Source organism: Syngnathoides biaculeatus, chromosome 15 (assembly GCF_019802595.1).
Source record: "Syngnathoides biaculeatus isolate LvHL_M chromosome 15, ASM1980259v1, whole genome shotgun sequence".
NCBI lineage: Eukaryota > Metazoa > Chordata > Actinopteri > Syngnathiformes > Syngnathidae > Syngnathoides > Syngnathoides biaculeatus.
Window position 1 is genome coordinate 25660290 of NC_084654.1, and position 27611 is coordinate 25687900.

Below are 27611 nucleotides of genomic sequence, written 5' to 3' on the forward strand. Positions count from 1 at the left end.
TTTAGAAAAATATTTTCATCGTAAAAAAAAAAAAACTGTTCGGTATCCGAAGATATTTTCGCGGCGCATAATTTGCCGTTTTCGCCACAAAGTTACATCCTTTTCCACTTTCTTTCTGTGGGGATCGTTTTGGCCATCTGGACACGCGCGTGCACGCGATCCCGAACAAAAGCAACATCTCATCTCGATTTGGATTGGACGCGCTCGCCTACTTCCGGTGTGTCCTTCGTCCTTCCTTCCGTCGAGTCAAGTTCGAAACCAGGTGAGGAGGAAAGTGTGCCGAATCGCGACGACCAGGCGAGCCACAAGCTATCGCAAAACTGTAGATGTGGGGGGGGGGAAAAAGGTCTCCGGACGAGTCAGTCGGGGGAAATGCAATAAAAACAAAACCAAAAAAAAAAAGGACGCTAGTAAAGGCGCTGGGTTAGCATTTAGCAGCGTTAGCCTGGTCCCGCTTCATTCTACTTAACTGTCATTAATGAGTCGACATTTACATGAGTATTTTCTTGGGGGCTAACGGGGCAATAAAACAGTACAGATGCGAGTAATCCAAATCAAACATTGTTGTGTCCTCGTAATCAAGATCGCGACGAGAGTTCTCTCCCGTTGTCCGGAATGGCCGTTCAAGTGTCCGAGTCGGACCAGATCAAGCAGGTCAGTGAACGTCTCGCGCGCGGATTCGAACACATCTCGAGGGTCGCTGTAGCGACGTCACGTCTCCTTTCAGTTCAAAGAATTCCTCGGGACGTACAACAAGTTGACGGAAAACTGCTTCATGGACTGCGTCAAGGATCTGACCAGCCGGGAGGTCCGGCCCGAGGAGGTACCGTCCGGGTCGCTCTTGCGCCGTCGCCTTCGCTTCACGTTGGTTCACCTCGACTTCGTCGTCGTCGTGTTCCCCGCCAGGCGAGCTGCTCCGAGTCGTGTCTCCAGAAGTACCTGAAGATGACGCAGCGGATCTCCATGCGCTTCCAGGAGTACCACATCCAGCAGAACGAGGCGCTGGCGGCCAAAGCCGGGGTGCTGACCCAGCCCCGATGACCCCAAACAATCAAATTGGGATGCGTAATATCCAAAAACTTTATTGGAAACCGCTGCCGCCTGACAGAGGCGTACAAAGTCTTTTCTCGTAAAAATATTAGAAATCATTCTTTACATTTTCGCCCACATCTTATTTACACAAAAGTTCATGAGCCAAACGGGAAACGGGAGGAAGCGAGCGGGCCACAAAATGTCTCACGACGTCGTCTTGAAGTGAGGAACCTGTTGGAAATAAAACTTCCAAAGTACTTTTTTCTTTTCAATACATTTCCTCACCGCAATACAACACAAAAGAAAACATCTTGTAATTATTGGTCAACTTGTTTTTCTTACCAAAATAGCTTCTGTCATAGAAAAGTTAAAAAAAAAAAAACAAACCCTTTTTTTTCTTTTTACTTCAAATATTTGTGTCGACCTTTTGCATAAGCAGCCGCTTTGACTCCTCCCCCCGGCCCCCGAGAAGCGTTGGGACGAGCGAACGCGGAGGCAAGATGACCAGGAAGTGAGAAAAGACAGACGGGAAGGAGGATGGCGGGAGGAGACCCAAGTGCTCGGAAGTCAGCCCCGTTCTGCGCGCCATCACCTGCACTCCACGGCCACGGCGCTCTGAGCGGGCGACGCCGACGACGGGCTCATGGCCGTGTCCGAAGAGCCCGACGAGGTGGACGCCGCCGTGTGGGACGCTGGCGGGGAGGACACGGCGCACTCAGCGGGAGCTCCGACGCGCGGCGGCGCCGGCGGCTTACCTTCGCGCTCCTTCTTTTTTAAGCGCTTCCTGCGCCTGTCGATGGACGCCACCTCCGACTTGAGGCTCATGTAGTACTTGCGGATCTCCTGCAGCTTGTCCTGCAGGAAGGCGATCCTCTCGCTGCTCGACATGCTGTCCAGGGCGTCTGACGGGGACAACGCGCGCACAATCTTTTTGAATTTGGAATGTGCACGCGAGGGTGGCCGCCGTTTGCACGCCATTCTCTCTTTTTTTTTTCTCCCCCTCTCTCTCTGTGTGTGCGTGAGTGCGTGCGTGCGTACGTCCGGTACCGAGCTGGAAGGTCCACTTGTAGGCGCCGCCGTGTTTTTCTTTGGCTTGCGGCGACGCGGCACCAAGACAGCGGGACTTGCTGGACTTGGACGAAGACAAAAGACGCGTCTGGTCCTCGCTGTCGCTGCTGTGAGCTGATTGGAGGAAGGGGCGGAGCCAAATCAGGGCGCGAGCGGCGACAAAAGCAAGTTTCCAGGATCGGAGCCCTCACCTGCGCTGTTCTTGGCGGCGGCGGCGGCGCGCTTCTGGTTTCGTTTGTGTTTTTTGGAGACGGGGCTGACGTGGCTGGCGTCGCAGTCCGCCAGCCGCTTCTGACCTACGGGGGGGCAAACGTTCACAGGTTTAGCAAACAAGAGCGGGCGGCGGGTCGGGCGCGCCGCACGCACCTCGAGCCTCCTGCGACGCGTCCACGTCGGGATGGGAGCGGGTGTCGTCGTCGTCGTCCTTCTCTCCGCCGCCTGCCGCCGCCGCCTCCTCCCCCACGGAGCGGAGCTCCTCGGGACAGGGGGCCCGGCAAGAGACGGCGTCGGGGCGGCGGGGCGACGGGGGCCGGGGCGCGCGCTCCCTGACGACGAGGAGGAGCGCCTCGGCGGAAGGGGCGGGCTTTTCCTTGTCGTCGGGGTCATCCAGGTCAACTTCGTGGCAGAGTAACGCCTCGGCGGCCATTTGCAGCTCCTCGCCGGGGGCGGGGCCCGGGGCCTCCTGGGCCCGCGGGGGCGTCCCGACCTCCCCTTTCGAACGTTCCCCCGCCTCCTCCTCGACTCGTCCTCGCGCCCCGTCGCCGCGCGGGGGCGACGGGGCGGACTCCAGGAACGCTTTGGCGGGACTCGCCGAAGACTTGGGGGAGGCGGCCGCGTCCTCTTCCTGCTTCAGCTCCGGTTTTTCTTCCTCCTCCTCGCTGGCCGAGTCAGTGTCCGAGGGCACGGCGGCAGTCGGGGCGGGGGCCGAGACCGGGGGCTCCGGCCGGTGATGCGGTGCCGGGAGGCAGCGGAGGACCACCAGTGGTTCATCTGCTCTCATTGGGACACTTGGAGGAGGAGGAGGAGGAGGAGGAGGCTCCGGACTGAGAGCGGCGGGCGGACTGGAAATTTTCAGCGGGGACTCGCAATTGTGGACTTTGACAGTGGGCGGCGTCTTGGGGTCTACTGACGGGGGAGGGGGCGCCTCCTGCAGCTTGTCGGGCTGAGGGGAAGAGGGCGGGGACGCTTTCTCCGTCCTGGCGACGACTTCCTGTTGGCCCGCGACCTCGTCCCGCGCTTCGGGAGCCGGATCCTCCGTCCCTTCGGGGGACTCCTCGACCCGGGCGGCGTCCTCGGGGGGGCGACTGGTCGCCGCGACGATGGCCTCGCCGGTCTCCCCCTCCTTCACCTCGGACGACTTCTCCTCTTCCTCCTCGTCGGGCTTCCCTCGCCACGGCGACAGCTTCTTGTGGGCCGGTTCTTCTGACTCGCTGTCAACTGTCGAGTTGCCGGAATCCTCTGCGGGAGCGATACAATTGCGCTTACAACGTGGCCCCAGTATGGGCAATATTTCTATTTGGAATGACCTTTGACCTCCTCCACGTCCCTGATAACAGGACATTTTTCTATTTGTCTGTTCAAAATGTTAGCAGTTATGCAAACATTTTTACTATGGTACACAAGAACATTTCAGACTTTTTCCCCACCCCCTCCCAAATGTCAAGAGAGCCCCCGACTCACCGTTTGAGGCCCGGTCCGAGTCGTACACCCCGGACGTCCTCCTGGTCCTCCTGATGCGTGACGCGTCTACGAGGGAGGGGGGGAAAAAAAAAAAAAAAAAAAAAGGGATGAAGACCGTGGATGAAACATTTGGGGAGATCACAATCATTGTCTCTTTTTATGCGGGGATTTCGACAAAACATTCTTTTTCCCCGAACGTTGCGTCAATGACAAAGCGAGACCCGAACAGACGTGACGCACTTGGTTAACACGAGCCATCACTTCTCGCGCCGATTCCAGCGATTATTGTTCCCGTTTTAGGTGATCTTAATTGAGGAAGGAATCAAAAGTGTACTCCGCTGAGCTTCGGGTCTCGTCCGATGGCGGACGCGAAGCAGGGTCGGTCCCGGTTAGTACGCGGACGGGAGACCCTCCGTGAATATCAGACGCTGGATTCGGGAAGTCGGCCGAAACGACAACGAAAGCCGACCGCTCGCAATCCCAGGACAGGCGAATGCGGCCAAAACCTGATCCGGAGTACTCGGGACCTCAGGTTCGCCTTCCAACGAGACGAAGACCCTCGGCGCGCGGCTTCGGAACAACTCCGGGACCGTTCTAGAATGGCCCGGTCGGAGCCCCGACCTAAGCTGAAAAAAAAAAAAAAAAAAAAAAAAAAAAAAAAAAACTCAACGGGAGCTTCGACTAAATACTGAGCAAAGGGTCTCGATAATTACGGCCGTGTGATATTGCAACTCCTTTTTCCACAAAGCTGAAAAAATAATTACAAAAACTCAAGCGGGTCAGAATACTTTGCGTAGTCGCCGCCCAACCGAGCGTCGGCTGCAAAAGTCGTTTTGGAACCGTCGCGGCGAAGCGTGTGAAACCGAACCGTCGGTGGCGTCGTCCTGGACTGAGCCCGGCACAGAAAGAGAAAATTTGTGCAAATAAGACGCAAAACTTTCTTACTTCAAGCTGTTTATTTGTCACTCCCAGTTGCAGTTTACTATGAAATGTAAAACAGAGCTGAAAACATAAAAACAAAATAAACCTCCACCACCTCGATGACAAGATGCAAGTACATGAATAAATTTGTCAAAAGCATCATCACTTGTTCTCACACACACACACACACCGCAGCAGCAGTATATTTTCTTTGGATGGACGCTTGCAGCAAATCCAACCACGACGGCCGTCTGACAACCAACCCCTCGACCCTTCGATACGACGGACTTTTCAAACCCGTCAAAAGCAAAGAGCACGGAGCACGGGAAAAAGCGGCCGGCCCACTACGGCATTCTGCACGGGGACAAATTCAACGTGTGATGACGTGCGTCAACTTGCCAGCTGGATCAAACGAGCAGCGCGAGCGACTAAGGTTGGAACGGCCGCGCATACGACGGCGGAACCGGCAGTAAAAAAGACCAGAAAACTCCGTGATGGACGCTGACCGACCAAAATGCACACACGCACGCACCTGTGTAGCCATCGCTTCGGTTCAGGTAGGAAATTACCGAAAAGTATCTGTGATGCCAAATGTTAAAAAAACAAAAAAAATGTCCGTCGCAGAGGTTAAGTGTGGCGGCAATCGCTTCCGTGTGCGTTCTCCGACCCCCCCCCCCCCCCAATCGTAGTTAACAATTGCCAGTTTGTGTAAAACTAGGGGTCATTTATTGAAATATTGCTATTTGTATTGAACGGCGGCGGAAAAGCAACATGTGGCCCAACACGCCTCCGCGTCGACGAGCCGTCGGGCCGTCACTATGCGGGACTTCTTCCGGCAATGCGACCAGATTTTTTTTCTACGCTTTCAAACTCCACGACGTGTACGTACGTCTCTCCGGGTTGACGGTCCAATTTCTTATCGGCATTCAATACAGGCCCTCCGTGCCTGCCAAGTTTTGTCTAATTTTTCCACGCATCTTCGTTTATTTTCACCCTTCTAAAGGTCTGGCGGTATCGGACAAGACTCAGGGCGTCGTGCTACGCGACGCATTTCCGTGCCGACTGAGCATTGAGCGATGCTCGGCTTGACCGGCAATATGGCGACGTGATGTGATAACGAGCTCGATGTTTGACTTCCCATAAATGTGCAGCCGCACTTTTTTTTTAATTTCAGTTGGAGCTTTTCTTTTTCTTTGATTTGGAAATGCACACACTCGACCCGCGCCAGCGGAAAAATCATCTCTGGCGATTGGCCCGTTTTGGTCCCCCGCGGTTCCGCATCATCTACGTCGCCGTCGTTGTTCTTGCTCGTTCCCAAAACGAAAGGAAAAACCGCCACAAACCCGGAGGACGTTTTCAAAGGTGCACGCGCAGCGTCAAGAAGCCTCGACTGGCCCGAACTTGCGCTTGGTGCAATCAAACGGACGATCCCAAAAGTGGCCTCGTCCTTTTTCGGGTCAGATTTTTGGTTTTGGATTTGATCAAATCCAAGCTCCAGGGGATGGGGGAGCAGTTTCCGTCCCTCCGCGAAACAAGAGAAAAATGTGCATTTTTCAAAATCCCCACCACCCGCACGCTTTCAATTTGTCGTCGTTTGTCATTGATGCCTTTGAGAGCTCTGGCGTGCTTTTAGCGGCTTTTCTGGCATCGCCAATCTGGAATAAATTGGACGGCCATGTGTGTATTTTTTGTTTTGTTTAAATCAACCATCAGAATAATTGAGCGACGGGCCGCTCAACGTACAGCAAGAGTTCCGAACGCCGTTTCACGAGTGACGATGTTGGCTTACTGTCGCCGTTGGCCACGTCGGGCGGCGTCTCCGTGCGAAAACTCTTGCCGTTGGAGCGGCCCTCGCCGCCGGGTGGCTTGCGCCCGGGCGGCGTCCGGATCTGGGGGCGCCCTCGTTTGGCCCCCGCGAGCTTGGGCGTCGCCGTCGGGACCTTGTCCTCCTCCCTGTCGGCCTCCTCCTTGTTCTGCGGCGACAGTCGGGTCACGGGGAGCTCTCGCGCGGGGGATACTCGCAGCGTCTCACCTTCACCTTCTTCCTGGTTCGCTTCCTGGTTCCTTTGTCGGCCGGCCAGATGATGCGGTCGCCCTTCACCCATTCGTCGTACCTGTGGGCGGTGTGAGGAAAGGAAGTCTCAAGTCTGGAATTCACGAAATCGAAAGAAATCACTCCCAACTTCCTGTCCGAGTTGAGGCCTAATAAATTGGTGCCAATCCGCAAACTAGCTTCAGATTTCTGTCGTCCTCCACGAAAGCAAATCTTTCGGCGCCGCAAACTCGACTTTCTTCCGGTCTAAACGTTTTCCTTCCCAAATGCGACAAAATCTGCCAGCAGTTGGAATGAAATGATTTTGCAGTCAACTTGAACGGACGAGATGGAAGAACAAGAAGCAGAGTATCAAGCGTTCAACCTCGGCTGTGACAAAGTGATCCGAGAATCCGCAGGATCTTTTGGCGGCAGCGAGCTGGCTTCTGGGCCCGCCCGCGGGAGAAAAAGGGGCGCGCGGGATCGAGATCGCGCGCCGTCGGATTACTTCCGCCTTCCACGACGATCGGCGTTTTGCGAAAGTTTACGCGGGGCCCCGAGTCCGATTTTGCTAGTTGGACCCACCTGACGTTCCAGCCGTAGTAGTGCACCAGGTAGAAGGGCTCGCCGTTGTCGGTGTCCGTCTTCTTGATGTGAGCCTCGTAGATCTTTTGCGTCTTCCCCCGGCCGTACTTCACCCTCACTTTGGTCCCCGTCACGGCGTCGCTGTCCTCCTCGTCTTCGCTCCTGGACGCAATTTTCCAGACACGTTACGGAAAATGGACTTTTCAATGTCGGGGCCGTTGACGCTCGATGAAAATATGAATTTGCGCGCCACCCCCCCCCCCCCCAAACACGATCAATACACGTGGATTGGAAGAAATTGCTATCCAAACCCAAAAAAAAAAAAAAAAGTGCGACTAAGATGAAAGGCAACTAACTGCGCACACCCAAATTCAAACATAAAAGAATTAAGATTTTTCAAAACAGACAAGTCAAGAAAATGAATTCCGAGGAGGGCGACCTGGCTCCGAGTCGCCGCTCCCGCTCTTCGAACTCGTCGTCTTCGTCGTCATCCTCGTCGTCGTCGTCCTCCTCCTCCTCCTCCTCCTCCTCCTCCTCCTCGTCGTCCTCGTCCTCGTCGGAGCCGTCCGGGCGCCGCCGGCTTCGGCGTCGCACGTTGCCGGCGTCGTCCCCTCCCTTGTCGGGGGCGTCCGCCTTGGCCGGCGCCGCTCCGCGCCGTCGCCTCCCCTGCCCGGGACAACGCGTCAGTGCGGCCGTCGACGACGAGAGACCGTCTCAGGAGGAATTCTACTGTAAATACCTGACGGCCAATAGTTATTAAACAAAAAACAGAGGGAGGCCGGACCGAAGCGCAAGACAAATGTCGTCTTTCACGACTGCGCAATCAAATCCAGCGCATCCCGTTTTTACCATCTGGTGTCCTTTTAACACGAGACGTTACGTAGCCTCGCAAGCTAGCGCCAGCGCTGGAAGCGGTGCGTAAACATGCCGGCGATGCGCCAAACAGCAAGTTGCAACCTTTTTGGAGCCCAGGAACATATTTGATGTACTTACTGCCATCTAATTAAAAAAAAAAAAAAGCGCATTCATTTGTTCCATCTGTCACAATTCCTCACTGGCATCCATCGATGGACAAAGATGCATATTTTCTAAATGTATATTTTTACAACAATTAATTGCAGGCGGCTTTGTGGTAAAGAAGGCGCTAATTCAAAAGGTCGATTTACGTGCCCCCCCCACACACACACACAGTCAGGCGCTGCCGGTCATGACGTTCCTCCCCTTTTAAAATTTTGTATTATATATATATATATCTCGCTCCATCTAATAATATTTGCAGCTGGGACGCATCAATCTCGAAGACGCGACTCACCCTGGGCGACGCCAGTCTGTCCTTCAGCTCGTCTTTGTCGCTTTCGCTCTCGGACTCGGCGGAGACGGCGGGGGGGCCCTTGGCCTCGGCCAAGGCGAACTCGGCCCCGGCGCTCCTGGGAATGGTCAGCAGTTTGGGGGGGCGCGGGTTGTTGTGGTGGACGGTCCTGAAGGTGATGCAGGCGGAGCGGCAGTACTCCTCGAAGCCGAACAGGTACCTGCGGGGGGGGGGGGGGGGGGGGGTGTCAGTCACGGGGTCAGTCACGGGGTCCGACGACGGAGACCCGAGCGCTCACTTCTTGTACGCGGTCTTGACGTTGTACGAGGCTGCCGAGTTGAGGATGGGGATGCCCAAATCCATGTAGATCTGCTTCCACACCGTGCCGCTCTCGATCTGACGAATTAGAATTCATCGACTTTTAGCATCAACGAGTTTATCGACACAAATGTACATTTCTCTCGGCAAACTCTTTTTTGATGATTGTGCTTGATTTGCTGTTGTTTAATGCCGACCAAAGCAAACGTGACATATGGCCACCTTCTGGAAGCGGGGCGGCGATACTAATACGGGACGCCGAACCCTCTCGAGGGGGACGCGGGCCCGTCGGCGAAACGCTTGACGACCCGCATGAATCGAGGGATATTACGTCATATACTTCTTTGACTTGTTGACAAACGAGGAGGATTCCCATTGACGCCAACGAAGGCCTCCGACTTTGCCAGAGGCTTCTGGGGCAGCCGCGTCGCCTTCTCAGCTGGTGGACGTCAAGCGAGAAGGCGCCGACTTTCGGACATCTCAAAGCTTGCTCGGTGGCAAAAGGATCCGCCCAACTGGAGCAGTAACAGTTTGCTTTAGCGACAAGAGATGGACGCGTCAGCGGAACCACTCTGGATTCATCCGTTCCGCTTTCCCGCTCGCCAATAGAGTACGATCGGACGGGCATTACGGACCCCAAAGAAACTCGGAAGGAAGTCCCCAAGCCCGCCTCGCTGATTTTGTCGGAAGGACAGTCGGGGAATTTGGTTTGGTTTCTGGTCAATACGAGCAAAGCAAACAAATTCCCACAATCGCGACCCGCGGCCGGGGATTCTTTCAAATGGAGCCCCCCCCCCCACCCCACCCCCCCGCCTGAGATTTGTGGACGCTATTCTACTGGCAGGCATCATCGGCGACTGACTTCCACATTCATTTATTCCCATTGCCAAAATTCAAAACCATTCAAGCGAACGAGACGAATTGCAACTTCATCTTCCAGTTGCCATGACAACATTGGCAAACGCAAGCAGACAATTCCCATCTTTAACCTTCCCGCTAGGCTCATTTCTATTATTGGTCACGTTCCCAAAATTCCACGAGTCAAGAAACATTCGGCAGATTGAAATCTTCCTCCCACATCTCATCAATTTCGCAGCATTTCAGTTGCAATTATTGTTTTATCACCCGACGGTCGGCCTCTCGGCGTACACACAATCGCTACGGAAACAATATTCTCGAGTGACAGTGAATATTGCTGCTTGGAAAGCGATGAAAGCCGGCTAACGTGCAAGATATGAAATCTTCTTCTTCTTCTTCTTGGACGACATCGAGCCGTGTTCCGTCTTTCAAAGACGACGTCAAGTGTTCCCTTTTCATGTCCCGGCGGCGTCATTTTTGCCACGCGAGCGAAGGGCAGCCGGTTTGAATCCCGCCTGCGACTGGGTTCTAATTTGCTCCACGTGGGCCCGTTGGGGAAAAAAAAACGTTTTTCTGCGGACTTCTGATTTCATCAATGTGTTGTGCATCCTGTATGTAATTAAGAGGATATGATGTCATCTTTCATTTATTTGGCTTCAAGCGGGCCTCTGAGGTGAAGTCATTACCGCGACGTGGTCCGTTGGGCGCTATTCAGACGCACGCCATTCACTGGCTGGTATCCGAAGCCTTTATTTTATGTCCTGACCCAGCCTTTGCCAATCAGCAGACTGGCGAAACAGCGGACAAAGGTACCTTGCGGCAGCCGCCATGTTGGAAGACCAGACGGAAGAGCTTGAAGAGGTTCAAGTCCTTGTAGCCCAACACCGGAGGCTTGTTGATGGGCGTCCCTGCCGGACACGGCCACAGAGTGAGAAACGGCGCTCGCGTGCGACGGACGGGCGGACGGGCGGACGGACGGACGGACTCACCTCGGTCCTCCATGAACTTGTAGAGCTGCTGCAGGAAGTGATCTCGCTCCTCCGGGTCCGGCTCCTCCTCCGGCTGCGGGCGGGCGCACGCGCACACACACACACACACACACCACACACACACACACACACGGTGACGTCGAGCGATGACGTCTATCTGGTCTAGATCGACGTCATCCGTACGTCCACAGAATCGTACAAGTTCACTTGCATTTGGAGCATCCAAAGGTGAAACTTGGGCTGGGCAAATCTATTTGTCAGCATGATTTTTTTTGTTTTTTGGGGTGTCAGCCATGCACCGCTTACACTGCTGGCAGCGACGAGCTTATCAAGAAAAAAAAAAGACCCAGTCTGGGTGGCTTGCTACTGTTGAACCGTCCCACCCAGAAAGAGACAATCATTTGCTAAAAATGCAAGGAAGGCTTCCAACCTCCTCTTTCATCAGCTTCTTCCGCTTCTCCTCCTCGTTCATATCGTCATCTTCGCTCTCTTTCTCCTCCTCCTCCTCCTCCTCCTCCTCTTCGTCCTCCTCGTCCTCCTCCTCGTCGTCGACCTCTTCATCGCTGGAGGACGAGTCCAAGATTTGACTCATGTCCATCTTCCAGGCTTCCGGGACCTCCCTGCGCCTGGCAAATCTCTGAGCCGACTCGAACCCTGCAGAGGAGCCAGGAAGAGGAGGAGTGAGGGGGGAAAAAAGACGGCGAGGAGGAGGAGGACCGTGTGGTGGTGCATTGTGGGAAGGGAGGCTGACCGCGTGTGTTGGAGAGCTCCGACTTGTTGATGTTGATGGAGTTGAGCGGGTGCACGTTCCTCCGGCTCACCGTGTAGCTGCGCCAAACAAGGCCACAAAGATTTAAGAGCGCCGGGTGTGGCGACCGGCGTCGCGCCATCCCGGACGCCCCAAGTCACTCGCACTGAGACCAAACCGAGAGAAGGCTTGAATTCTTCCCATTTTCGCTCCGCTATTGGAGCAATTGAAAACGGATTCCAAACGTTTTTGCCTTCGCTTCGTGATTTGAGATGGGACACACGCAAAAACATTCAAGCGGCATCTCGAGGCTGCGGCTGCGACTCACAACTTGGAGTCGCTGAAGGACCTGACCAGACACTGATCCTTCTTCACCACCAACTCGTCATTGCAGCTGGGAGACACCACCTGGGCACGCAGACGCACGAGGCCGTCTCACTTTTCGGGCATCGGACGGGCGACCCGCTGCGCCGTCGGCGGCTTTACCAGCGCCAGGAAGCAGGAGGCGGGCTGGTCTTCCCGCTTGATGCTGCAGACTTTGCCCAGGAGCTCGTCGATCAGCCTCCCACGGTCGTCCTCGTCGTCTTCGCTGGACGACGACTCGTTCTCCTCGTCCGCCCTGAGGCACACCGGGCGCTCAGCGTCTCCTCGCTCTCGCCTCGCGGTGGCATTTTTTTTTGCCCGTCCCCGAGAGACTCACACGGCCTGCGAGGACCGACGTCCGCGGTTCGACTTCTTTCCGATGACCGGGGTGCCGAAGTGTTCCGGGTTGGTCAGGGGAAGCTGGTCCAGCGTCTGAGGAGGAACGGGAATCAGAAGAGGAGCGCGGAGGAAAAACCGGAACGGGGAGGGAGGGAGGAGGCGGAGAAGAAGAGCAGAGAGCCAGCGGAAGCAAGGACGGAAGGATGACAGACAAAAAGAAGGAAGAAGTACATCGAGGACCAAAAGGGAGAGAGAGAGAGAGAGAAGGAAGAGGGGGGAAAAAAGAAAGACCAGAGCTCACCTCGCTCTCCGCAAAGTGCCGCTCGCCCTTCAGACACAAAGACGATCGGCGCAGCGTCTTCTCGTCTCCGTCGTCGAAAACTGAAAGGCAAAAAGGTCGAGCGTCGGTCGCCGGCGTGGCGCCCGCGCCTCGGCGCGCACTCACCGACGGTGTAGAGGCTGGCGTCCGTCAGTTTGCTGATGACGGCCTCGCCGCACACGCCCTCGCTGGTCTTCACCTCCACCGTGGAGCCCACCTGCCGGCACGCACACAGTTAACCGCGCGGCCGCCGTCGCAGCGCCCGTCGAGCTCCTCACCCTGAGGGTTCCTTTGACCTGGTCATCGTGGACCACCTGGCTGCCGTTCTCCCCTTTCAGAGTCACCTGCGGGCAGCGAAACCCCCCCCCAAAAAAAAAACACAGCTGACCATGACAACGAGGAGAGCGAGCGAGCGAGGGAGGGAGCGAGCGAGCGAGCGAGCGAGCGCGGGCGCTCCCCGGACGCGGTTTCAAGTTCCGTGACCTACGCGTGGCCCCCTTCGGCGTTAGGAAGCGCACGTCTTTGGCGGTCCACGGTCCGTGTCGGAGGGCGAATGTTCCAACGCATTTACAGAGGTGCCAGGCGGCGCTCACAAAATCAAGCTAACGTTCATTCTTAACGCCGGCGGTTTGCAACTCGCTGCGGACGAAGTGCGCGAAATGAATCCACGAGATCGTCGCGACCGAGGCACCGGCAGACGAGTAGCCAAACGGCTGTCGTACTACATTTGGATTGGATTTTGAAAAATTCGATTGTTATCTTTCAGCTTGACTGTCGGACCTCCAGACCACGTTCTCCAGAAATAACGCCAATATTTTTGCTCAAGGGCAGCACATGGGAGTCTGACGCCGATCCACGTGGAGAAGCTACCCGAGCAGTTAATCCAGAACATCTTTCTTTACTTTTTACTTCACGTTAAGGCGCTGCACAGAATCAGGGACATAGCAGAGACTGAAGTTGCGACACGGTCAGCAGCGCCGCCATCTTACTTTGACCTTCACCAGCCGCTTCACAATCTTGATCTTGGCCTCACAGAAGGCGCCTCGATACTTGGCGCTCACGTCGGTGCCCACGGTCAGGTAGGCAGGCTCGTCGGCTGCCTTCAAGAGGAAAAGAAGGAAAAGGCATGATTGCCGTTCGGAAGATCGGCGAGAAGCCCGAAACACTCACCTTCATTTTCGGGCTTATTTGAGTAAATCCAGCTCGAGCGCGTTGTGGATTGCTGAGACACGGGAAGAAGAAGAAGAAGAAGAAAACAACCCAAAGTTAGGCAATTATTTCCGGGGTAGGAACAATGCTCACCAAGTGGAATCTGCAAAAGTTCCGTCTAGGCAACTGGACTTTTCTCGGCTGTTGATGCGAGCATCTCCAACAACCAACCAAGAGCCAAGACCCGGAAGACCGCAGGCAGCGGACACTTGTGACTTGTTCAACGTCCACGAGTCCACTCACCTTAAGTCTGCCTTTTAATGTCGAATTCACTAACTCAGCGACGAGCGGGTTCTAGCTACGCGGTCCGTGTCGATTCTCAGTCATTTCGGCAAGTTGGAGGCGTGGCGACGGAACGTCGTCAACAAACAAAAACGGTCAAATTGTGTCGAGACACCTGGATGACTGACAATTTACACAGACTAGACGAACTCGATGAAGATTCCAGACTCAAATCTTGGGGATTCTTAGCATTCTCGTCGGACGATGGAAGAGTCCAGTGACCTCGGCCTTCCAGGTCAGGATAATCCGCAAAGGTTAAATGGAGGCGACTGGACTCTTCTCTTCCACTGTTGTAGACAAAGTGGGAGGAAAAAAGAAAATAAAAAGAGTTGCCTCGAGGCTCAGGTGAGAAACACGAAGTCGACCTTGATTCCAGATCCGAACGGTCTCCAGTCCAGTGGTGGACTTTTCATTGGTCAACCCAGAAGAGGACTCCAATGGCCGAGGTAAGAACGTAAATAAAAAGAAACTCTGTTGAGTGAGCTGCGGAGTCGGGACACCCCCCTCCCCCCTCTTGGTTGATTCAGAACAAATATGTCCGCTCCCCTTGACTTAAATAGCAAGATTCCGACGAAAAGAGCGTGGCAGCCAGTAGCGGGTCCTTTGACCGTGGACCGGACCAGGAGCTCCCCGTCCCCGTCCCTTTCGCACTGAGTCACGTCGCCATGTCAGGTCGGGCGCTAGCGTGGCTAACTTTAGCTCGCTCCGTGGCTCCCTTCTTTCTTCCCCCACTTTTGAGCTGTTCCATCCGCGCCGACGGCCAAACGGCGCTGGGCCGGCGGTCGTTTAAGCCGGCCGACTGCAGGGTGGGGGCGGGGGGGGCGAGGGCTTGGAGGCGGAGGGAGACGGTGCTGGCGGAGGCGGCGGTCATGTCCGCTCTCCGGCTAGCTCGAGCTAACGTGCTAAAAAGGGAGCTAGTTTGCCCGGGGATTTAAAGCGGCGCCGCGCCGCGCCGCGCTTGCGTCCACGCAGAAACTCGCTGAACAGCCGCGGGTGCGATTCCGTGTGACACCGGACGAGAGGCCGTCCCTTTGGGTTGATGGCTTTCACGTTGGGCTTTTTGACAAAAGGCAGGCGCGCGGACGGACGGACGGGCGCGCGCGCGCCCGCCCGCCCGCGCACAGCCTTTCACATTTCTTCAGTGCGAAAACAAGCCGCGGCTGCCATTCAATTGCCGAGAGCGCGACCAAAGCGGACATCTTCCGACGTCCTCGCGGCCCGACCGGCGCACGACTGTCTCGGAGGTGGCGACACTTTTCGGGGAGCACCGAATGAACCGTTCGATACTCACGTTGAACGAGGCGTCTCGGTTCTCCGTCGGCCGGCCTTGCGACGCGATGCGCGAACAACAAGCTGTTGAGTCCCGAGCTGTGTTTCCCGTCAGCCCATTCGCGGAGAGCTCAGCGCTGCTCGCCGCCGAGCGAAGCCATTGGACGCCGGATTCCTCCGTTTTAATTGGTCCTAACTGTTGCGCCCTCGCCATTCGCGGATACGAACGCGGCGCCACAAGGGAAATGACGTGTGCCGACTGACTCGCCAACGGGGGCGAGCGTGGGCAGGCAAGCGACGCCATTGGTCGGGTAAAGCGGGAAACGCAGCGCTGTTGGCCGAACGCACTTCCTTGTCTGGGCAAAGCCGTGCCCGGATACGTTCCGCTCGTTTTCCGGCCACCAAAAAGCCAAGCGAACGCCTCGAGCGATGAAATGTGAAATACATTCGGGCACGTCACGATCCTTGTCCATCGTTTGGCGCTGACTGGTGCGCGTCCGTCCCCAAATGAACGCTCACAACGTGGACGCCGCCCGTGGGAAATCTTTTACTGTCGCCCCACGCACAAGTGGACTCTTCGACGTCTCCGCAACAAAACCCGGAGACCGAAATCACGTCGGCGCCACGTGACCCTTGGGAATCGAGCACGTCAACAAATGCAAAAGTGGCCACTTTACGTAACAGGAAGAGGGTGCCAGCGAGGCCATAGATGGTCATTTTGTGCGCAACGACACGACACACATCCGGTTCACGACACGCCGGCCGGAAACAACTTTGTTTATTCTTAAAGCAAAAACTACAAAACATGAAAAACAAGAAGAAAAAGGCTCGGCGGGTTCACATGTTGTCTTCATCCGAGTCGTCCTCCTCCTCCAGCGAGTCCTGAAAGATGCCACGCGAGGCGAGGTTACACACGGCACACAAAAGGTGCGTGCGCGTCTTTGGCGTCCGCTGTCACCTTGGCGTATTTCTCCGCTTCCTCCCTGACGTCTTTGGGGACGAGCACGTGTCGTCCGTTCGTGACTTGAGGAGACGAGAGAAAGAAGCCGTAAATTCCCTCGTTCTGGAATCTCGTCGTCCCCGCGCTCGCGAAGGAGACCGAGAGGGACGCTCGTGTTCTTACTTTCTCCGACCCAGCTGAGCTCCAACTCGAACGCTTTGTCCTTCACCTCGTCGTGAACGATGTAGATGCTGAAAACACACGGACGGCGTCACTCGCTGAGAGCGCCTGCTTGTCGCTAACGAAGCCGACTTCTTTCCCCAAAGAAAACTCAACAGTCTTGAGTGACCACGTTTGGCACACGCGCCGCTCCCTGAGCGACGCCGACGTGTCGTCGCTTCTTCTCCCCCCCCCCCCCCACAAAAAAAAATATAGGTCTCAATACTTCTCCTGTTCTGTCCGTTTGGACACTACAGCTGACTTTTTAAAAGTCTTTTCAAGGTAACATTTGTTTAATGTGAGTTTGAGAATAAAACAGTGAAACAAAAAGCTTTTCATTGTCAATCGTGGATATTTGATGATGTCATCAGGCAGCGACTCACATTTTGGCGACCTCTTTGACGAGCTCCTTGCACGTCATGTCCTTCATCTGCAACACGACAACGTTACACGCGTGAGCATCGCACGTCGTCACGGTACATCCGTCGGCGTCCAATACTTTGAGAATGGAAAAATTCCCTAATTGGTGATTGTTTATTTGGAGTATTGCTTAATGATGGAATATGACAAGGAAAAAGTGACATTACTGAAATTGAGGATTGCTTCTCAGCCTCAAATCCTTTTTTTTTTTTTTTTTTTAATTCGACAAGCCCCTCCAACAAACTCATATCCTCTGTCAGAAAATTTGCAAAAAACTCGCCAATTGTTTTAACAGCGTAAAAGCAGACGCTTGTCAAAGGACGAGTCTTGAGAGGCTGAAATCCCCCCCCCCCCGCCCCAAAAAAAAAGCTCCATAAACGTGTCATCAATTTATCAAATTAGTTGTCAATGAATTTGTCGATGTGACGGCAGCGAAGACGATTTGGGATACTCGCCTGCAACTTTTCAATTTCCGTCTTGGCGGCTTGTTTGGCTTTTCCGATGGCGCAGCCCCAGTAGCCCTGAAACGCACACTTGGTGAGAGGGGGCGGGGCAGGGCGAGGCGAGGGCGCGCCAATCTCCGCACGCGTGTGGTCAGACAGCCAAGAGAAAGTGATGACATCACGTGACATCAGCTCGTTTAGCGAAACCTTCTCTGCATCATCACACCCACGGGCCACGGCGCTTGGAAACTGGCCACAATCACCACCACGACAATGACGACACGTTTCCGCACGACCTTTCCATTCAACCGATACACAGGCATCAGTTGGATCATTCTGCACGGACGTCCGCTCGGGACAGAACTAAGCCCAAATCTTTCCGACATTCTCCATCTCGCCGCGTGCGGAAGACTCACGTAAGAGACGCCCGAGGGGTCCACCATGTAGAGCTGCGGCCCGTCGTCTTTGTCGTGAGACCCCAGGATGAAGCTGCGGACGACAACGCCGTCAGCCGCCGTCGGCGGAGGGCGCACGACGGCAAACTCACCTGCAGCCGAAGGGCCGCACGGCGCTGTAGAGCGTGTAGGCGTGCACGTACATGGCCACGCGCTCCGACAGGTGCTGCGGACCGAAGCGAAGGGAGCGACGTTAGCGGACGCTCGGAGGCGGAGCGACACGCCCGCCCGCGTCTTCTTCTTTGAATCGGGTCGCGTTCGGGACGCTTTTACAAAGATCGCTCTCAAACATTTGATGTTCTAAAGTCTGTAAAATATTTGCACTATTCTAAGAATCAAAATCGGTCAATTGTTCCTTCCAAAAAAATAAAAAAATCGTTTTTTTAAGCGCTTGATTCCAAAGCAGAACATGACTCAATTTGTTGAATTTGCATCAACAATCTCATGATGAAGATGAGGATGCAAGTCCCCAACGTCCGTTACAGAAAAGACGAAAAACGGCGGGAACGTTTGCAAACGTCTTATTTGGAACAACGCAAAGATCATCATCATCATCATCTTTCATCGCCGCTCGCTTGAGATTTTCTGAAACGGGTTCGGGCTTTACCTTGAGAGGGATGTCGTGGCCGTAGCTGGAACGGAAGTTGGACGCTTCGTCGCGGGCCACCTCGGCTAGCGAGCGAGCATCCGCCAGGAGGCCGGCGACGGCCTGGGGGGGAGGGGGTTACGGGACAGAAACTGTTACCGTGGTTACGGGCCACCGATGCACACACCCTCAAAATGGCACTTCCTGTATTTTCCGGACAAGCCGCTACTCCCCCCCCCCCCCCAGGCGATGTGAACCTTGCGGCATATTTAACAACGTGACTTATTTTTTTTTCTTCCCTCGCTAGCTGCCATGACTTTAAAAGTACAACAAAATCAAGTTTGAACGAAATGGTTCAAACACGGCCGTTACCATAACACACTCGGGTCGGAGCATGCGCAGATGCCGCCAATGTGTACAGGAACACTTTCAGCGCTCTGAGAAAAAGAATCTACCATAATTCCGCGTAGAAGAAAAAGCCGCCTCTGAAGCAGGACAGAGCGCAACACACAAATATGTATTTTGAACCAAATTAAAGTCTTTGACAAAAGCTGGGTTTCGAAAGGCCGGACCGCGACGTGAGGAGAACGGCAGAACTTGAGCGAAACCTCGAAATGGATGGGGGCGGGGGGGGGGGGGGAGTCGCAAATTGTGTGACGTGGCTCTTCAACTCCGATGCTAAAGACGACGACTTTTGTGGTTTCAGTGAACAGGAGGAGCACACATAAAGACAATGACTTTTCTGTTACATTTACAAAGTGTCGGTGTGTAAAAATGTAAGTTCACAACGTACCAATACGTATATCTCTGCAGCATACGCTCAAAGACGTTTATTTACATACCTCGTTCCCAAAGAGTGACAGAAAAGTCACTGTTTTTATGTCCTCTCCGGTCCTGCTCACCACTAACGTCGTCATTGTCGTGGCCGTCTTTAACATCGGAGTCGAAGCACCTCTGCAAGTCTCCGTCACACCGTTTGCGACTCCCCTGCCGGGCTTAGCCACCGGCAGACCTCAGTAACAGATGGCCTTCGCGTGAGGCCAGTTTTTGTGAAAGATTTTAAATTCATTCTATGAGAAATCTATAGTTTTGCCTTTGTGCGCGTGGTGCCGCGCGCTGCTCCGAGGGCACCGCCGTCTTCTACGTACGCTTGAGGCAGTTTTGTCTTCTTCTGTGTGCAACTAAGGTAAACTCGTCCTCCTCTTCTTTTACACTCAATTGAAGTAGCTTTTTCTACTTTTAAACTGACAGGCGCTAGCGACAAAAACTCAAACCAAAAATGGAGGCAAAGGGTTCTCAGCGGCTGAGAAAAGTAGCGGCTTGTCATCCAGAAAATCCGGTACATTTTTCTCTCTCTCAGCAACAAGTAGGATCAACTTCCCCAGAATGAAAACGGACCAACTGAAATTGGAATCGGCCCCACGTCGTTGCAGCTCCGAAGCCAAAGGTTCAACGTGGCTCGTGAGGAGCTTTTCGGTCACTCACACGGCCCAAACCTTGCATTTGTGTGTGTACCATGCCGACGTGTCGGTCAATGTTGAAGATGCGTTTGTTGGAGCCCTCCTCGTACAGCTTGGACAAAACCAGCTTCTCCACGCCAAAGACGACGCCGTCCTTACAGCGGATCCCGATGGCGGTGCTGAACGCGCAAACACAAACACACGAGTCGCGGTTGTCGGCCGCGCGCTTGACAAAGGGCCCGGTCCCGGTCGACTCCACCGACCTGCTGTTCTCCACGGCCTTGATGGCGTACTCCACCTGGAAGACCCGCCCGTCGGGAGAGAAGGTGGACGCCGACAGGTCGTACTGCGGAGACGTAACAAACATGTCAACGGACGTTGGCGGCCGATGAGAAGAATCGTGCAGCATTTTCGAAAATAGTTGACAATTTACAGATGTTTCGATGTGAAATCTGCGGATAACTTCGCCATGAAAAGAAACACTGAAGCATCATCGACTAACTTCTAATGTGTGCTGCCATGCCTATTTTTTTTCGACAAAGTCCCTGCCATGCATCATGTACGGGTGAGAACATTCGGTAGCTACAAATACAGCACCGTCTAAATAGACCAATTCAAGGCTTCGCTATCTCTGTTTTTGCAACATCTCGAAAATGAACTTACGGCATTGGATCAACGACGCTCGACGACGGATGGCAAAAGATTGAATTCCGAACATCAAACATGTCGGCCACATTCGCAAGTGAAACCGGAAAAGAGCAAACAGGAAGTGATATCACGAGGAACTAACGTCTCAAAATGTTTTTTTTTTTTTCCCCACGTTTTTATTTGCAAGCCAATCAGAGAGGCGATTTCCAGAATGACAGACCAAAGGTTCAGAAAGAGATTAAGAAAGAATCGAGTTTTATAGTCTTACTCCAACAGCAACACACAAACATTTGGAATGTTTTTTGTAAGCCTCGTCACGTTGGTCCTGAAAGGGACAAACAAGCCTCAAGCAGGCACACTTTGCCGCTTTATTGACTTATTTGCGAATAACTACGATCTATCTGTTGGTTTGGTGCTTCGCTCAAAGTCAACCTTTACAATTAGATTAAGGTGGTAGTGTTTTGATACCGAATACATATCCGAAATATATGAACAAGAGTTTTGTTTTCTTGGCACGTTTCTGGACAGCCACGACACATCCAATATGGCGGAAGCGCTGACGGAACGTAGCAACGGGGCTAGCCGATTAATGAGACGTCGCGTCAGTTTGTATGTTGTCTACGTATGGGGGGGATAAACCACGGTCTCGAGAAAGACGCCTACAATTACAGCAAAAAAAAAAAGACGAAGTATTTTGTCCAAGTAGAACACAACACGACGGGAATTTCTACCAGCTTTCAGTTTCGCATCGCATTGCTAGGCGCGCCTCGCTTGCTGGTAAGTGACTCAGCAAGCTAACAGCTAAGTCGTTAGCTAAAGGCTGTTATCAATGACATCATTTTACCCAAGCAAATCTCCAACAAGCTAACAGTTACGAGTGGAGGAAAAACAAATCACAATTTAAGACCAAATACCCACCCCGGTCCCGATGGAACTCATTTCGACACCAACAGTCTGTCCACCGTGAAAGTGCAAAACCGCCTCCAAAAAGCTGCGTGCATACGAACACTTCCGGCCACCGCCTTCACAATAATGACTCCACGTCAATAAAAAGTGGACTGCGTACAGGCCCCTTTCACGCGGTCAACTCCCGGGCAGGGCAAAACATTGCTTTGAGTACTTTTTCACATCAAAGTTGACGTCCTTTGACATCCTGACAATTGCATATTTTAAAAACATAATAACATCCAATTTCATTGGAATACGTCAGGTTTACCTTTTTTTGTTTTGTCAAAACCGTGCAGGCGGTCGTAAAGAAGTAACTTTTCACCCGTAAGTGTGTTTCAGCTCAACCTTCATAATTAATCATTATATATTTATCCCATCCTTTTCCACAAAATTGTGTATGTTTGCCATAGTTTTTACCCTGACCGGAAGTCGGTCTGTTGCCCATGGCGGAACCAATGATGGATGCAGAGTGCATGTATGCTAGCGTGTGTTTTAGCGTGACGCCACAGCAGACAGGATACCATAATGAACAAATAATAACAGATGAGTGAAATAGCCGCAAAGCATGCTGGGAGCATGTAAAGAGCATAGATGTAAAGTGCATTTTGTGTGTCAATTATCTCTCGTCATTCTTTTGTTATTAAATGTTGTGCTAATTTTAGTATCGACTCGACACCGTGAGCGCCGACAACAAACATTGTCTGGACGGCTTCTTCTCACACGTGTGAAATACGCTTGTTCCTCACTACCTCGTGAGCGCCATCATGTGGTCGCTTGCTGGCATGCGTGCCAAGAGTGTAACAACAACTGTCCATTTTGGGGAATATTTCAGACTTTTAAGTGCATCTTACGGTTGCACAAATATGGTACAAATAGTCATATTAATACTCCATCAAGTATTCGTGGATTTGAGTTATTCACCGGGGTGGAAGGAACACAACAACACTGTGAAACCTTTGCTGGGCTTGACGGTTGACATCAGATGAAGATCCGCATTCCAGTGTTTTTTTTATTTTATTTTTTTTTTTTGAAAGGTGATTACGGAATGATTCATTGCCAATGTCCCAGAAAAGCAAAGGAAGAAAAAGGTCTTGAAAGTCGAATTGTGAAAACAAACCAGCTCGTTTATTGGACTGGCACCTTTTATTTTAGTTTAGTTCATTTTTTTTGTACTCGATCGCCATCTTAGATCATATGGAAGCTTTGGTCACGTTAAGAGTGGAAAAACATTCGTTTACAGTGAGAAGCAAAAAAAAAAAAAAAAAAACCCCAACAACATCAACAAGAGTAACATTAAGGCAAACACACTCGAGCGCGCCCCCAGCAACAAAAAGAAAAAGGAGCTACAATGGTGAGAGGAAGATCAGCAACCGTACTGCAATACAAACCGTTCATGTCAAGAAGAACAGCAAGCACACCTGGAGGAGGAGTTGGACAACGCCCAAGAATCTCGCCAAAGGAAGAAACAGGACAACGGGAGCCACGGCAACTGGCGAGGACTGGACCCATGTCGCTTGAGCAAAACTGCACCGGACTGATCCAGATCGGACCACAAATCCAGAGTGACGCTGACTGGACCGGACCGATCCGAGACCTGGACCCCACTGATCCAGATGGAGCTCGACTGGAAGACCGTGATCCATATCGAGCCAGATTGATCCTGACTGAAACAGAGCGTACCGAAGTGATCCGGGACCTGGACCAGAGCGAGCCAGACAGTGCCAGACTGCTCCCGATTGACCCAAGGACAAAGTGTGTGTGTGTGTGTTGATGAAGAGGACAGATTGCGGTTAGTGAGGAAGATAACAAAAGTCCTGTTTAGTTTTTAAGACTTCTTCTTGTGGTTCTCTAGTCCATCCGACACGAACCTCCCAAAAAAAAAAAAAAAAAAAACCCCCGACACCCTCCTCACACCGAGGAGGTTGTCCGGGTGGATGGAGCGTGGCTCTGACGGGGGGGGGGGGGGCGTGGTTAAGTGTTTCCTTTCAGGACTCCCAGGCAGCTCTGGAACAACTGTAAGTTCCCCTGAGAGAAAGCGAAAAGATGGCGATGACATCAGGGTCAGGGTTACACAGGGCACAGCAGGTTACTAACTCGCTCACTCGCTACCTTGGCATGTTTAAGCTCCAGCTCCGCTAACTCCACCAGGTTCTTCCTGAATGCTGCCACTCGCCTCGTCTTGAAGTCGATAAGCTCTGAGCACAGCACAAGGATGAGAGTTGAAGGGGGAAGGGAACCGGAAGAGAGAAGGCTACGACAAGATGAGACAAAAGATGCAACCGGAAAGCAGGAGGGTTGTGCGGCGACAAACGAGAAAAGCGAGGACTACCGTGGAAAGAACAAGAAGAATGAGACCAGGAAGTTCTCACCTTGCTTGGCGGACTCCGAGATCTTGTCAAACTTGCGGCAGCACACTTGCTGGCCGGTGTCCGCCTGGAGGACGTCGCGGTTCTTGGCGCGAGCTTTGTCCAAAGCCTTGTTGGCGTTCTCGTAGTCCAGCAGCGCTCTACTCCGACGGTATAGAAGGTCCTGTAGGGGGCGACGCGCTCACCATCACGTGGTGAAGATTTTCAAGCGCAATTGTGAAGAAAAGCGGAGGGACCTTTGCAGCCTGCGACTCCCTCAGGTAATATTTCAACAAGTCGGCCAACTTCAAGTCCTCGTCGGCGGCCACCCGAGCTTCGATTTTCTATCGGGGGGGCGAAGAAACAAGTTGACTGACAGACAAGTCATCTAAAGAAAGACCAGACCCAAGTCACGCGACGTACCCTGGTCTTCTCAAAGAGCTCCGACACTTTGAGGAAGAACCTGGAGCACAGGAGCCATTGAAACACACGTGAGTGACAAACACACGGCCTTCTTACTTCTTACTTGCACAGGTCCGTGGAGTCCTGCGTTCCCAACGCGTACAAACACGACGCCATTCTGTTGATGTCGTCGGCGGCGTCTGGAGAGAAACGACAAAACGACGCGTTGGGGGGTGGGGCGGACTTCCTGTCCGCACACGTCACGCGCTTCTCGTCTTACTCTTGTGGGAGCGGATCATCCTGTCCGACTTGGCCGAGGCGTCTTTCACTCTGTTGTGATACTCCAGCAAAAAAGTCTTCTCGTGCTCGAAAAAGTCGTCCACGTCCTACGGACAAGGGCCAACGGCGGTGTCAAAGCGCGAGCGACGTGGTGGCGAGCAGTCAGTCAGTCACCTTGACGCCCGCCACCAGGACGCCGTCTGCCGACTTCACCACGTTTTTGAAGAAGTCCTCCAGCTTCTCCTTCTTGTTCTTCCCTCGCACGCTCAGCTGCGATGGCAGGAGACAACGCCGACCGACATCAGCGACGTCGGGTTAGGCTTTTGCGCACGGCTCGGCTACTCACGTCCTGGTTGTACTCCAGGAAGACGTGGAAGTTGAGGTCCTTCCTGAGGCTGGGATGCGCCGCCACGCGACACAGGAAGACCTCGTGCATGGCGACCGTCTTCTTAAAGATGGCCAAGTATTCTCTGCGGGGTGGCATGACGGCAAGTGAGAAGACGCTCACAAAACCAGAGGGGGGGAAAAAAAAAAAAAAACCTCATAATGATTGGCTTTTTGGATGGATTCTCCAATTCCAAACAAAGAACTCATCCCCGATTGGACTGAAACGGATTATGACCAGCGCTGCCGTGCTTTTGTTGACTTCCGGGGGCCATTTTGAATTCCAGCCCGTGGCTTGTGCGCAGGTACGCGTCGTGACGTACACCAAGATCTCCCTAAACTCGGGTTCATCGACTTTTAAGGAGATTTCCTTTGGCGGGGACGCAAGAGAATCGGAAAAGGAGCCGTCGAGGGAAGGGGGGGCCGTGCCCGGGCGGCAAATCTCGGGGAGAGGAAGGGAGAACCTTCATCCAAAGTAGGCAGCAGGCGAGCTGGAAAGGTGGAACCTTGGTCCCATCCGTGAGGATTTAAGGCACCCTCGCCGAAAACAGACCCGGACAGGGATTCTGCTCGACGCCGGGCTACGGCGAGCCATTTCCTCGCAAAACCCGCCAGCGTGCTCCTTCTCACAGGCAAATCATTTTCAACACTTCAATTGTAATCCACGAGTCATTCGTCGGCGTCAATGCGAAGAGCGATCGGCTTTTAGGCGCAACTACTTGCGCTAAGAGCTTCATGGGTTCGGTCGCCGACCACACGATAAAACTGACGGGGGGGGGGGGGGGGGGGGGACCACGAAAAGACGTGATCCAGCCAACTGGCCTCACAAAATTGTGCCCATTTGCGCTATTTCAGCTTTTTAGAGCAAACGACCCCCTTGGAAACGTCACAAGTCAAACCTGGCCAATCAGAAAAGGCGTTGAGAAATCAGCTCATGCGAAGACAATTTTCCATTGGCAACGGTCTCCCAAAACGCTCACACAAAAATCTCACTCTATCCAAATTCCATCATTCACTTTTCAGAAATGGGCGTTCCTTCCAACCAGGCTCCGACTTTTGACACACTGCCATTTTTGGCAAATCTTCGCACACTGCTAATGTCACCGTAGCGTGCGCGTTTCGCCGGACTTTGCTGGCATGTCGAGCGGAGATTATTTGTTGGGCGGGCCCCGAATCACAAAAGAGCACGACGACGGAACGGTCCCCCGGAGGACTCGCTAATGGGGTCTATGGAAGAATCCCAATCGAACGATGACGGGCTCGCTCATTTCCTATTCCCTAATTTTTTTTTTTTGGTTGGTTTTTTTATTCAATTGACAAGAATATAGTCAACTATATCAAAAAAATGCAAAATGGACCCGAGCGACTCACGCTTCGAGTTCCTGCTTCATCTTGGTAAACTCCTCCTTGGTCATGGAGCCCTCGCCCTCGCCCAACTTTTGCAGCTTCTCTCTGGAGGCGTCAAAGTCGGGTCTGGGCGGGGCGGGCGGGATCTGCACGACACAGTCGAGAGTCAGTTTGCGGGCGCCGCCAACTGATCAGGAAGGCGCGGCCGACGACGGCGAGCTGCTCGGCAACATCCTCGATGTGAAAATATTTTTAGAGTTGACTGAATCAAAAACAAAAACGTGGAAAGTAGTAATTGGCACACCCCAAAAAAAAAAAACAAAACCTCACAATGTATCCGGCGTAGTCTTCGTTCTCCACGAAGGAGTCGTGCAGCCAAATGAACTCTTCGTGCTGACGGACGACAGAGAACTCGTTCTGCTTGAAGCTGGGCAGCGTGCTCTGCGGACAAACCGGCACGCCGTCCGCAAACAAGGAAGTGCCCGCGCGTCGGCGAACGGGAAGCGACCTCACCTTGGTGTGCACGGTGAACTTGACCTTGTCCCTCTCGCTGAGGGCGTCCGAGATGTCCACCTGCAGCGTGGCGTCCGTCTGGAGGTCCACGTTGACCGCCCTGGGCTGCGTGCACGGACACACAAGCAGGTTCCCGTGGAGCAACTGGCAAACTCATCCGTGTCGATTTCGGATTTGTAACGAGATCGGCGGCGGAACTCGAGCTTTAGGTGTGTTGACCCAAACCCTAACTGGGGAACGTCTGACTTGAAGCGCATAACCCTTCTTAAAAAAAAAAAAGTACAAAAATCGTGCCGTGTGGACGACGTTACCTTCGTGTCAACATCCCTTTGGGTGTGAAAGCTGGTGCGCGTGACCTGCCCCTGGCAGAACCGGTTCCCTCGAACCCTGAGAGCGAACGTCTAACGTCTAGCCGCGCGCTAATGCTAACGGGCGGAGCGAACTAGTGCTAGCGCAAACTTCCTTTTCTTATCGGGGGACCGGGGACCGGGGACCCGAGTCCGGGAAGAACCCGGCGGTCGCCGGACCGGTGGCAGGCAGATGACGTAGAAGACGGTGGGTGGCGGTGGTGGGGAAACACGGTTTGGGACAAGGCGGGGGCGGGAGGGGGGGGCGGCGGTAAAACTCACTCCTCGGTCCTCCTCGGAGAGGAAGTCTGGTCCGTCGTCCAGTCCTTCCTGCTGCGGACACACACAGCGCAAACGTTGGCACAGGACGAGCGCGACGCGGCAAAAAGGCAGAAAAGAAAGCAGAAAAGAGGCCAAGCTAACCTACCATCATGGCTGCCGACGGGTGGAGACAGGAAGACAGCCGGTGACGTCACGACATCGCCGGAAATCACGTGACGTCACCCCTGCGGCGCTTTTTCCACACGACCAAAGGAAATTTATGAGGATTTATT

General features: G+C 53.6%; 4 protein-coding genes and 1 non-coding gene across 10 annotated transcripts; 1 reads left to right on the plus strand and 4 right to left on the minus strand.

The window, feature by feature from the left end:
* The first annotated feature begins 126 nt into the window (after positions 1–126).
* Positions 127–1289, plus strand: timm9 (translocase of inner mitochondrial membrane 9 homolog). The gene is made up of 4 exons (XM_061844728.1): positions 127–262; positions 584–654; positions 728–823; positions 907–1289. Exons 2-4 carry the CDS (start codon positions 616–618, stop codon positions 1039–1041), a joined length of 270 nt encoding a protein of 89 aa, XP_061700712.1. The 5' UTR covers positions 127–262; positions 584–615; the 3' UTR covers positions 1042–1289.
* arid4a (AT-rich interactive domain 4A) lies at positions 1067–15572 on the minus strand. Of its 5 annotated transcripts, none has more exons than XM_061844695.1 (26): positions 15344–15570; positions 14014–14339; positions 13732–13783; positions 13551–13661; positions 12840–12905; positions 12688–12778; positions 12544–12623; positions 12241–12335; positions 12027–12159; positions 11869–11948; positions 11544–11620; positions 11223–11446; positions 10793–10865; positions 10617–10711; positions 8926–9023; positions 8631–8847; positions 7758–7984; positions 7319–7480; positions 6734–6815; positions 6491–6674; positions 3781–3846; positions 2467–3558; positions 2292–2396; positions 2071–2214; positions 1788–1934; positions 1067–1724 (listed from the first exon to the last, which is right to left on the minus strand). In XM_061844695.1, the coding sequence occupies exons 3-26, from the start codon at positions 13735–13737 to the stop codon at positions 1621–1623; spliced, it is 3759 nt and encodes a 1252-aa protein (XP_061700679.1). In that variant the 5' UTR covers positions 13738–13783; positions 14014–14339; positions 15344–15570; the 3' UTR covers positions 1067–1620. The 5 variants fall into 5 exon arrangements, with proteins under 5 accessions (XP_061700679.1, XP_061700680.1, XP_061700681.1 ...); XM_061844696.1 differs by lacking the exon at positions 15344–15570 and adding an exon at positions 14418–15308; XM_061844697.1 differs by lacking the exon at positions 14014–14339 and having other exon boundaries at positions 6740–6815; positions 15344–15572.
* Positions 15573–16068: 496 nt separating this feature from the next.
* psma3 (proteasome 20S subunit alpha 3) lies at positions 16069–21514 on the minus strand. Its single transcript, XM_061844727.1, has 11 exons — positions 21411–21514; positions 20108–20190; positions 19900–20023; positions 18406–18507; positions 17891–17964; positions 17760–17832; positions 17356–17421; positions 16864–16910; positions 16445–16512; positions 16280–16344; positions 16069–16203 (listed from the first exon to the last, which is right to left on the minus strand). The coding sequence occupies exons 1-11, from the start codon at positions 21429–21431 to the stop codon at positions 16159–16161; spliced, it is 768 nt and encodes a 255-aa protein (XP_061700711.1). The 5' UTR covers positions 21432–21514; the 3' UTR covers positions 16069–16158.
* LOC133513853 (small nucleolar RNA SNORD53/SNORD92) lies at positions 17491–17572 on the minus strand. The gene has a single exon (XR_009798637.1). It is a non-coding gene; the product is annotated as a small nucleolar RNA SNORD53/SNORD92 (small nucleolar RNA).
* A 1030-nt stretch (positions 21515–22544) lies between the features above and the next one.
* On the minus strand, positions 22545–27570 carry snx6 (sorting nexin 6). 2 transcript variants are annotated; one of them, XM_061844709.1, is made up of 14 exons: positions 27485–27570; positions 27340–27390; positions 26711–26815; positions 26528–26638; positions 26222–26343; positions 24813–24936; positions 24641–24736; positions 24468–24573; positions 24312–24387; positions 24209–24248; positions 24043–24129; positions 23810–23969; positions 23550–23635; positions 22545–23465 (listed from the first exon to the last, which is right to left on the minus strand). In XM_061844709.1, exons 1-14 carry the CDS (start codon positions 27488–27490, stop codon positions 23412–23414), a joined length of 1224 nt encoding a protein of 407 aa, XP_061700693.1. In that variant the 5' UTR covers positions 27491–27570; the 3' UTR covers positions 22545–23411. The 2 variants fall into 2 exon arrangements, with proteins under 2 accessions (XP_061700693.1, XP_061700694.1); XM_061844710.1 differs by having other exon boundaries at positions 27340–27387; positions 27485–27562.
* Between the last annotated feature and the right edge of the window lie 41 nt (positions 27571–27611).